The 10,733-nt window shown below is 45.1% G+C and overlaps 1 protein-coding gene, 1 non-coding gene and 1 pseudogene across 4 annotated transcripts in view; 2 read left to right on the forward strand and 1 right to left on the reverse strand.

Annotated features, from left to right (window-relative positions):
• Nucleotides 1-10,733, reverse strand: part of CUNH8orf76 (chromosome unknown C8orf76 homolog) — a 51,553-nt gene that overhangs the window by 34,797 nt on the left and 6,023 nt on the right. For all 3 annotated transcript variants that reach the window (XR_005200705.1, XM_017530728.2, XM_017530727.2), the window contains 2 exons: nucleotides 5,142-5,599; nucleotides 596-728 (listed from right to left, as the gene is read on the reverse strand). Coding sequence is in view for 2 of the 3 variants with exons in the window: in XM_017530728.2 (XP_017386217.1) it covers nucleotides 596-728; nucleotides 5,142-5,599 (591 nt within the window). In the remaining variant the exon portion in view is untranslated. The remainder of the gene's footprint in view (nucleotides 1-595; nucleotides 729-5,141; nucleotides 5,600-10,733) is intronic.
• On the forward strand, nucleotides 4,960-5,066 carry LOC119471660. The gene has a single exon (XR_005200717.1). It is a non-coding gene; the product is annotated as a U6 spliceosomal RNA (small nuclear RNA).
• On the forward strand, nucleotides 9,299-10,213 carry LOC108305879 (annotated as a pseudogene).

A 10,733-nucleotide genomic window follows, 5' to 3' on the forward strand; every position in this document is an offset into this window, starting at 1 on the left:
AAAAAAAAAAAAAAAAAAAAAAAAAAAAAAAAAGCCAATGAAGGTTTAAATGTAAGTTTTCAAAAAATTGACCTCTGAATTTCTATACAACCATCAAAGCAGTAACAGGGTAGAACAGAAAGAAAATGAACTTGCAGCTGGCAAACATGAGCTCCAGACCAGCTCCGCCACTGAAATATTCTGACCGCAGGCAAGTCACAAGCTCTCTGAGCCTCAACTCTAGCTCTACTCATCTTTACAAGCTGTTATGATGAATGGAGGGGAAAAAAAATTAGAACTGCTGCACAAATGTGAGCATTCATTCATTCGTTTATTCAGCCCTGAAACAAACAATTATTGGGCATTGATGATGTTCAGGCCGGCAGGTGCTAACAAGCACTGACAAGTACATGAAACAGCCCCTGCGTCCCGCGCTGCAGGGGAATGCCGATCAAGAGGCCGCCTTGGTGACTGCTGAGTGATCAAAAGGCACACAAACGAGGGAGACAAGTCCTTCAGTAGATGAGATTTGGCCCTGCTTTCTCAAAAATGCTATCAGAGCCAGGGAAAATAGCTATGATGTCTTGTTTCACATAAACCCAAGGGAGACACTCACCTCGGCTATCAACAGCAAAGTGTCTTCTGTGAAGCTGAACCCTTTCATTTTATCTTCAATTTCCTGCTGAGTCCTTAAGTTCCTCTCCAAAGCAAACGATGTTTGCTGAGGTTGGGTAAACTGAAGCAGAAGCCTGAAAAACCGAAAAGTCCCAATGTGTGGGGAAAAGTCCCAACGCTTCCAGATAAAGGAAAGCAGCAAGGAAACGTTCAGAGAGCCCAAGTATTCAGTTGGCTGCGAGTCTCACTAGGTTAAAAAGCAGGTACCCATCCTCACTAGAACTATCATTTGAATCCCTAAAGCTTCCGACTCCGAATAAATTGCCCAACGTTACATTGGAGATTCATCTTTTCTAAAATATAAAGATGAAAAACTGCTCAAAGAAATCTTTAGAGAGCAACACCTGAAAAGAGCTTCCAGCCTCAAAAGAGCTTCCCGTGGAAGTCAAGGGATTGAAAGGGTAAGTAATTTGGAGTGAAATGAATGAGCCTCCCAATCAGAGACTCCTCTCGCACAGGCGCGCCGGGGATTTGCTCCTTTGAAGTCAGTGTTCTGTGACCCTTCCATCTCGCTGACCCCACAGCAACTTGACCGCAAGGACTAATTAGATTCGCCAGCACACTTCAATTACCCCAAGCAGGGCCAAAGCTTTGATGACCCTCTGACAACTACTTTGCAATACCTTACCACTGACATCCCCGTCATGATCATAGCTGGTCTCCCCTCTCACTTAATTTCCTCCTGTCCTCCTCCTTTGGCTCCTTCTGTTTTTTAATAAATACTGAATATGCAGATTTTCCCCGTTTTTCTCACTGGTACCTACTGCAATGCCCAGAAGCACTCCGCTCTCCATACTGTGGAATGTGCCCGATACTACACTAGGCATTGAGAGCTACTGCAGAGCAAAACACACTGGCAGCCCCGTGGAATGGGAGAAGGGAGACCACACCTACGTAGTTCAGGTAGTGACAAGTGCTATGAAAAAAATCCAAGACAGGGTGGACACAGTGTCCTCTTCAGATGGGGCAGTGTAGGCAGGAAGGCTTCCCGGAGATACCAGGCAAGCTACGAGCCACCTGACAAGCAGCCAGCGGGAGAACATCTGGGGGCAAGGGCTTGGCCAGGGAGAACGGGGCTCTGACACAGGAACCAGCTGGGTATGCTTGAAAATCATCAAGATCATTGTGGCTGGAACACAGCCAGAGGGAAAAATGTGTAGTAAATGAGGTGGGGGAGAAAAGGAAGAGCCAATTCAAATCAGACCTTACAGGCCGTGGAAAGAAAGGTGGTATTGATGTAAGTGCAATGGGAAGCCAGTGGGGAGTTTCAGAAAGGAGCCTGACCTGACTCACGGGTAAAACGACCATATATCTGCTTCAGTCTGACCTGCTGACATCACCTACCCAGCCTCGGGAGGCATTCGCCTTTGTGACCCCTTTGATGTAACTTGCTTTCCACCCTCTGGATAACCCACAGGCACCTGAGTCTTGGTATTTCGATCCTAAAATCGTTGCCTTTTACCCAAATCAGCTCTGCTCATCCTCCCATGTGTCCTATCTCAGCAAAAAGGCACTGCTACCCACCTGTGTGCCCCTGAGAGACTGCAGAGGCTCTTCCATTCTCCCCACCCTCATCCTTCCCACACACTCTGCTGGTCACCATGTCCTGTCTATTCTATCCCGCAGTGACATCCATTTCTTTTTTTTTTTAATCACTGCACCAGCCGAGGTCAGGCCCTCATCCCCTTCCACTAATTAGTCCACAACCTCTTCACTGGTGTCCCTAGTGCCTCCTTCTAATCCAGCATCGCAGCCACCAGAGCTCTCTCTCTCAATCACAGGTCTTATCACATGCTCCTGTATTTAAAACTTGCAAATACTCTTTAGGCCTTCGGCACAAGGACCAAACCCTTGAGACATTAAACATCTTGTGCTAACAATAAAAACAAGAAAAACAGGGTCGGCCACGGTGGTTCACACCTGTAATTCTAGCGCTTTGGGAGGCTGAGGTGGGTGGATCACTGGAGGTCAGCAGTTCGAGACCAGCCTGGTTTCGCCAACATGGCGAAACCCCATCTCTACTAAAAATACAAAAATTAGCTGGGCGTGATGGTGGATGCCTGTAATCCCAGCTACTTGGGAGGCTGAGGTGGGAGAACTGAATTGCTTGAACCCAGGAGGCAGAGGTTGCAATGAGCCGAGATCACGCCACTGCATTCCAGCCTGGCTGACAAGCGAAACTTCGTCTCAAAAAAAAACCCGCAAAAAAACAACAAAAAGAAAAGTACTAATAGCTAACATTTATCAAGTGCCTACTACACACCATGTAGGACATTAAGTACTTTAAATACAACCCCAAGAAGCAGGCATTTTCCCCATTTGTCCATCTGTCAAGGTTAAGCAACTAGAAACTAGAGTTCAAGGAATGTGTGAAGGTCAGACAGCTGGCAAGTGGAAGAGTCCAGGCTCATTCCCTTAGTATCAGCAATTTACTAAACTCTTCAAAACCACTTCTGATGCTAATGTCCTGCTTCCTACTTCCTCCGCCACCCTGGCACTGTGGCCACAGTCTACCTCGAGCCCTGACCACCAGTGCTGCTCTTACCACCAGACAATGTGACAGCACTGTTGTAGAATGGATCCTCAGCCCCTTTGGGCAATGCTTTCTTTCTCTTTACCTAGCATGCCTCTTCCCACGTGGGGAATAGTAACGTGGCGTGAGCAAGATAACCTGGAAGAACACAGGGTCTGGAATCAGAGATCAGCTCCAAATCCTGGCCCTGCACTTCACAGCTGCACCACTCTGGAAATGATTTTAATGGCTTCCTGGTCCATAAAGTGGGATCCCAATAGGTATTCCAGAGTCGTGAGGATTAAAATGAAATAATGTATACAAAGCATCCAGCATTCAGTGGTCAACTGGCAAGGGTTCCTACTGGGACCATTCAGCAGAGGCATCATCCCTTCTGTAAAGGCTTCCTGCTTTCGGTCACGCCGACAGCTCCCTGACATCGGTCCGCCTAGAATTCTGTTCACAGCACTGATAGACTATTTAGCACCTGTGCTGCCAGTTACTGGCTAGACATACCATTTCCCTAAGTCAGTGAGCAGCATAAGGAAAGGGACTGCTTTTTAAACAATCATTGTGATCCTAGCACCAAGCAAATGCCTGGTGCACAGTTGTCATTCAATGTGCCTCTGAATTACAGTGACATGGTCAATGCTAAATAAGCATCCACTGAATACAATTTACAGTTTGCCAAATAGGGCTGGGCACGGTGGCTCACCCCTGTAATCCCAGCACGTTGGGAGGCCGATGGGGGTGGATCACCTGAGGTCAGGAGTTTGACACCAGCCTGGCCAACACAGTAAAACCCCGTCTCTACTAAAAACACAAAAATTAGCTGAGCATGGTAGTGCACACCTGTAATCCCAGCTACTTGGGAGGCTGAGGCAGGAGAATCACTTGAACCTGGAGACAGAAGTTGCAGCGAGCTGAGATCGTGCCACTGCATTCCAGCCTGAGCAACAAGAGCAAAAGTCCATCTCAAAAAAAAAAAATTATAAAATAAAATTTGCCAAATAGATACCACTTCTCAGTAAGCCTCACTGTTAATATTCCTTGAATTCTCCTGAGTTAAAAAAAAAAAAAAAAAAAAGATCTGTACATTCTTTGGTACCATTTGAAACATGAAAGAGTGTGCTGCTTCTCTCATTTATAGAACTGGCCAAGTGTATTCTCCCTACCCTTCCCTCAAAGTCTTATACTTTAAGGATAAAAAGTACTTGTTATCGGCTGGGTATGGTGGCTCACGCCTGTAATCCCAACACTTTGGGAGCCTGAGGTGGGTGGGTCACCTGAGGTCGGGAGCTCAAGACCAGCCTGACCAACATAGAGAAACCCCATCTCTACTAAAAATACAAAATTATCTGGGCATGGTGGCACATGCTTATAATCCCAGCTACTCAGGAGGCTGAGGCAGGAGAATTGCTTGAACTGGGAGGCAGAGGGTGTAGTGAGCTGAGATCGCGACATTGCACTCCAGCCTGGGTAAGAAGAGTGAAACTCCGTCTCAAAAAAATAATAGTAGAAATGGGATTTCACTATGTTGTTCAGGCTGGTCTCGAATTCCTGAGTTCAAGCGATCCACCTGCCTCAACTTCCCAAAGTTTGGGATTGCAGGCATATGCCACCACCCCCAGCCAACATGGGTGGTATACTTCAACAAATGTAGTTCTGTTTCCAAGTATTACATACTAGAATGACAAACGTTCAACAGAACCACAGGAAAAATTCAAAACTATATACCAAATGTCTAGCCTAGAACTTTTAGAAGGTTAAAATTAGAAAATAAAGCCTTTCCTGTGCTCGCTTCAGCAGTACATATACTAAAACTGGAATGATACAGAGATGATTAGCATGGCCCCTGCGCAAGGATGACGCGCAAATTCGTGAAGTGTTCCATATAAAAAAAAAAGAAAGAAAGAAAAGAAAGCCTTTCCTCTGAGCTGATCACCATGTGTTGCTTAAGCGTCCCTTCGCTTACCTGGTTCGTACAAAAGAGGCACACGCTTTCAGCTGAGTCTCTAGCAGCACTGCTTCTCTCTTTTCTGCTGTACAGTTTTGGATATTTGCAAGAGCGTTCTCATTTTTCTGGCTACCTCTGCTACTTGCTTCCATAGAAAATAAAGAGCTCTCAGGCAAGGTTTCAGGAAAACACAAAAGATAGTCTTTTCCCGAGTGTGGAATGGAGGATTTGATCGTTTTGTCACTTGAGGTGAAACTGTGCTGTTTCTGAGATGACGCAAGCGCTGCTGAAAGAGCTGGCCCCAGATTCAGGTAAGCTTCTGCCAATTTGCCCCAGTTCCAAGGATTAAAAGGATGCAAAGAAATCAGTTTTTGCAGGCAGAAAATTGTTTTCTCCAAGTTCTGCAAACTTGAACAAATAGCAAACTGGAGGTAGAGTACCGTGGTTAAATGGTCTGTGTTGGCTGCTTTATTTTCCTAAAGAGAAAAAAAAAAAAAGGTTAAAAAGTTTAAACTTCAGAGCATTTTCCACATAAAATGAGAATGCCTAAAAACTCAAGTTGTATATGTTATGAATTAGAAGTATCTTTCAGTAGGTATATGAGTGACCTAAATATATTTCAACAGATCTCACGTTTGAAACCATAAACCTAGAGAAATATATGCTATTTAGTGAAAGTTACCCGCCATTCCCAAACATCCTAGTGTCATAACTTAACAATTCATATGATGGCGGCCTGCCAAACGTTCAGCATCAAAAACATAAATATCCGTTTATTTCCTATTTTTATTATACTCTCTGCCATCTTCAGTCAGATATCTGAAAGACCCAGGCCAATTTTCTTAGATCCTGGCCTAATGATTCCATTGTAATATTCAAGGCTTTCTAAAAATCCAAATGGTAATTTCCTTGAGGATTTGAAGAAACTCCACCTCCAAATTTTATTTGGCTTCGACATTTTAAACAGGATAGCCCTGAAGCTCTCCATGCTTCATGATGCATTCTAATGGAATCCAAATGCCTTCCCTGGTAACCATTACCAAGGTCAATTATTCTGGCCAAAAGGGGTTGCTTAGTTTCCTTCTGATCAGAAAATCCTTTTCGAGTCTCCTTAACCAGAGTTATCATCTCTTGCCTAACCTGCCATATGGCAAATGTCCTCTGGGTTAGTAAAAACAGGCCCGCTTTTTCTAAGTTAAAGGTTGGAAAGAGCAGATAGCAGACTCAAATTACCTTCAAGCTGATGTGAGGTCTAAGGAACGCCTGGCCTGTGAGAGTCCAGATCAGGCTCCCTCACAGAACCACACTGAGCGTGAAACAGGAGCAAACCCCGGTGTACCACCTGGGAAACTGCAGACCAGCAAGTGAAGGCCCGTGGGCAGCTCTAAATATTCCCATACTGAGTGAAAAGATAGGAGATAAGTCCCATCACAACTGACTTGGTGACACTGTACCTTCCCAAAGACAGAACACATCTCGTTTTATTGTTACTACTGTTTACCGTGTCTTTCCCAACAGACCATTAAGCTCCAAAAGAGCTGTTCAATGCAAATTCCTAGTGCAGAGCACAGCTCCTCCACCATCACAGATGTGAAATCATGGCTGAGTACTGACTTTTCTAAAGTCAAATCATGTCTTTTATTTATAAGGGAAACAACATGTAGTCTATACACTTTGTACATGTTACTGTTAACATCTGTAACAAATGCTACACTTCTGTAACCAGTCTATAGGGCTTCATATTGTTCAAAAACATTTTCTTTCTTTCTTTTTTTGAGACAGAGTTTCACTCTCCTCGCCCAGGCTGGCAGGCTGGAGTGACATGGCTTAATCTCAGCTCACTGCAACCTCTGCCCCCCGGGTTCAAGCGATCCTCTTGCCTATTTAAATGGGTTTGAGTGACTTTTCCAGAATACAACTCCTTCTGTAATAATAACATGATGATGACAGTTAACATTTGCTGAGTGCTTACCCAGTGCCAGGCACTATTCTAAGTGTTTTTCTCATTTAATCCTCCTGACAATTCTTTAAAATAGATTCAATAATTTTCCCCTTGTTATAGATAAGGCAACTGGGTTAAGACAGGTTAGACAACTTGCCAGGCATCATATGGTTGGTAAGGAGGAGAGCTACAGTCAGTTCTACTAAAACTCAAGGAATAAAAGGTACTTAAGAAGAGCTGATATGGCCGGGCAAGGTGGCTCATGCCTGTAATCTCAGCACTTTGGGAGGCCAAGGTGGGTGGATCACTTGAGGCCAGGAGTTCAAAACCAGTCTGGCCAACATGGTGAAACCCCATCTCTATTAAAAATGCAGAAAAGGCCAGGTGCAGTGGCTCACGCCTATAATCCCAGTACTTTGGGAAGCTGAGCTGGGTGGATTGCCTGAGCTCAGGAGGTTGAGACCAGCCTGGGCAATATGGTAAAATCCCATCTCTACTAAAATACAAAACATTAGCTGGGCGTGGTGGCAGGCGCTTGTAGTCCCAGCTACTCAGGAGGCTGAGACAGAAGAATCGCTTGAACCCAGGGCGCAGAGGTTGCAGTGAACAGAGATGGCATCACTGCACTCCAGCCTAGGCGACAGCACAAGGCTCCCTCAAAAAAAAAAAAAAAAAAAAAATTAGCTGGGTATGGTGGTAGGTGCCTGTAATCCAAAATCACACAACTGCATTCCAGCCTGGGCAACAGAGTGAGACTCCACCTCAAAAAAAAAAGAGCTTATATATGTATGTGCTCTGGCTAAACCCAGCAGACAGTAGATGAGCACTGCATACTCTATATATTGTTTATTTGTCTCCCTAGCAGCGAACCCAGAACGAGGAAAATAGGACTGAAGTGTCTGTTGAGTGCCGCGTGGATAAATGAAAAAGAGTCACTTACTACCAGAAAGCCATTTTCCTACCACAGTTATCACATAAGCATACCAACCACTATAAGAAAACATTCTAATTATTTAAGAAATATTTGGCCGGGCGCGGTGGCTCACGCCTGTAATCCTAGCACTTTGGGAGGCCGAGGCGGGTGGATCACAAGGTCAAGAGATCGAGACCATCCTGGTCAACACAGTGAAACCCCATCTCTACTAAAACTACAAAAAATCAGCTGGGCATGGTGGTGCGTGCCTGTAATCCCAGCTACTCAGGAGGCTGAGGCAGGAGAATTGCCTGAACCCAGGAGGCGGAGGTTGCGGTGAGCCGAGATCGCGCCATTGCACTCCAGCCTGGGTAACAAGAGCGAAACTCCGTTTAAAAAAAAAAAAAAAAAAGAAATATTTGGTTTAATTCATACAAAAAAAAGAAAAAAAAAGATGAAATAAGTACTACTATAAATTTTATCCAAAAATCATGAAGAAAAGAGACGAATGAATTTCAGCAGAAGTTGTGAACAGAAAATGTTTGTATCTTGATGGGCACCCTGGGACTTGCCACCTATTTTGTTCAATGTTACATACTGCGACCGGTCCCCCTGCACAATGTGAAAAGACAGTAACCACTGTCACAAAAAAACCAGATATGGGCCAGAGCTGATAACAAAGGCGAGGGTCCTCAAGTACAGAAGAAATTTAAAAAACAAAACAAAGCACAGCTTACCAGGAGATGAGAATGCTGGGCAGACAGGCAGGTCCGCTGAGATCATGTGCGAGGCCCACAGAAAGGGGCAAGCCCCATGAGCACACTTTCCACCCGACAGTCCTGCCCACCAGGTTGCCGGGACGCCTGAGTTCTAAAACTGCAGGGTTTTCTGACTGGTGTTTCTCCTGCCTAGTAACCATCCCCAGCCCCAGAGACCTGGCATCGGTTGACTGGCAACAGATCCTTCTCGGAGCCACAGAAACAGATTCCCTAAGCTAGAAGGAACCAGAGATAACCCAGCCCCTGCCAGGAATCCAGCTGCCACTCCCTTCAACAATCAAGGCAAAGAAGACAAAGCACAAGACAAGTGAGGTGCAAGAGACACTGGAGAGAGAACAGTCCTGAAGGCTGGAGAAAGGCACCAGAAGGGCCAAGGGCACTGTTGATTTGCAGACGGGGGAGACTAGAAATGAACACAATTAAATCCCATCTAGTTAACTGCTCATGCAAACCCTTAACAAGTCGACGTATCTTTCAGCTTAAGCATTAACCCCTAATTAGTAGAGAACAGAAAAGAAAGAACAAAACACAGCTGTTCTCCATGTCCTTAGGACAATTACTGCCAGTTTCCTCCAATGGCAAGAGGCTGAGGTCCCATGCAGTGAAGCCCTGCGCAGGCAAGGTTAGGGATTTCTGTTAGTTAATGAGACGGCAGATGACAGCTCAATTGAGTGCATACTTGAGGCTGACCGCTGGGCTGGACATCTACAGAGCTCAAAATCAGTGCCACAGTGTCTCATTCATTCCTTCCAAGGAAAAAAACTAGTCCATTTAGACTAATTCCCATATAAAATTTACACAAAAATCAATACAAAAAAACAATGCCTTAACCTAGAAACAAAAGCAAATAGAAACTAGAATTGGAAAGAACTGCCTTTCTTTATCCCTTAAAAAAATATATGCTTCAGGATGTGTAGAAAAAGGCAATAAATTTTTTAAAGAAAAAAAAAAAATTCCCTCTTTTTCTCCAGCAAGGCAGCCGAGCTGCAGACATAGAGATGAAGATCTTTGTGAAGACCTCACAGGCAAAACCATCACCGCTGAGGTTGAGCCCAGGGACCCCGCTGAGAATGTCAATGCCAAAATTCAAGACAAGGAGGGCACCCCACCTGACCAGCAGTGTCTGTTATTTGCAGGCAAACAGCTAGAGGATGGCTGCACTCTCTCAGACAACATTCAGAAAGAGTCCACGCTGCACCCAGTGCTGCGCCTGCGAGGTGGCATTGGTGAGCCTTCCCTCTGCCAGCTTGCCCAGAAATACAACTGTGACAAGATGATCTGCCACAACTGCTGTGCTCGCCTGCAAGCCCGTGCTGTTAGCTACCACAGGACGAAGCATGGCCACACCAGCAACCTGCGCTCCAAGTCAAAGAAGGCTCTTCCTTCCCTGAAGGGCAGGCTCCTTTCCAGGCGCCATGGCTCTGGGGCCTCAATAAAATGTCCCTTTCATTGACTGGGGAAAAGAAAAAAGAAAAAGGAAAAAAAAAAATACTGCAAACTCCACTTAAAAAGGACTATTAAGTGTGGCTTGGTATGAGTATTTAGTCATTTGGGGGGGGAACTTTTTTGTGCTTTCTAAAGTAACATGTTTGTTGTAGAAATTTTGGAGAATAAAGTCTAAAAACAATCTAACGGAGAAAACAGATCACTAATAATCCTTCCACACTGTTATTCCTAATAAGAGAAAAACCTCTGCAAAGGAGATTTTCAGGCAATAAAGAATTTTGAGCACGATGTAAGAAAAATATTACAAGAGGCTGGGCGCAGTGGCTCACTCCTGTAATCCCAGCACTTTGGGAGGCCGAGGCAGGTGGATCATAGGGTCAGGAGTTCGAGACCAGCCTGGCCAACTTGGTGAAACCCATCTCTACTAAAAATACAAAAATGAGCTGGGTATGGTGGCACATGCCTGTAGTCTCAGCCTCAGCTACCTGGGAGGCTGAGGCAGGAGAATCGCTTGAATCTGGGAGGTGGAG

The sequence above is a fragment of the Cebus imitator genome, unplaced genomic scaffold (assembly GCF_001604975.1).
Source record: "Cebus imitator isolate Cc_AM_T3 unplaced genomic scaffold, Cebus_imitator-1.0 Scaffold68, whole genome shotgun sequence".
Classification (NCBI taxonomy): Eukaryota; Metazoa; Chordata; class Mammalia; order Primates; family Cebidae; genus Cebus; species Cebus imitator.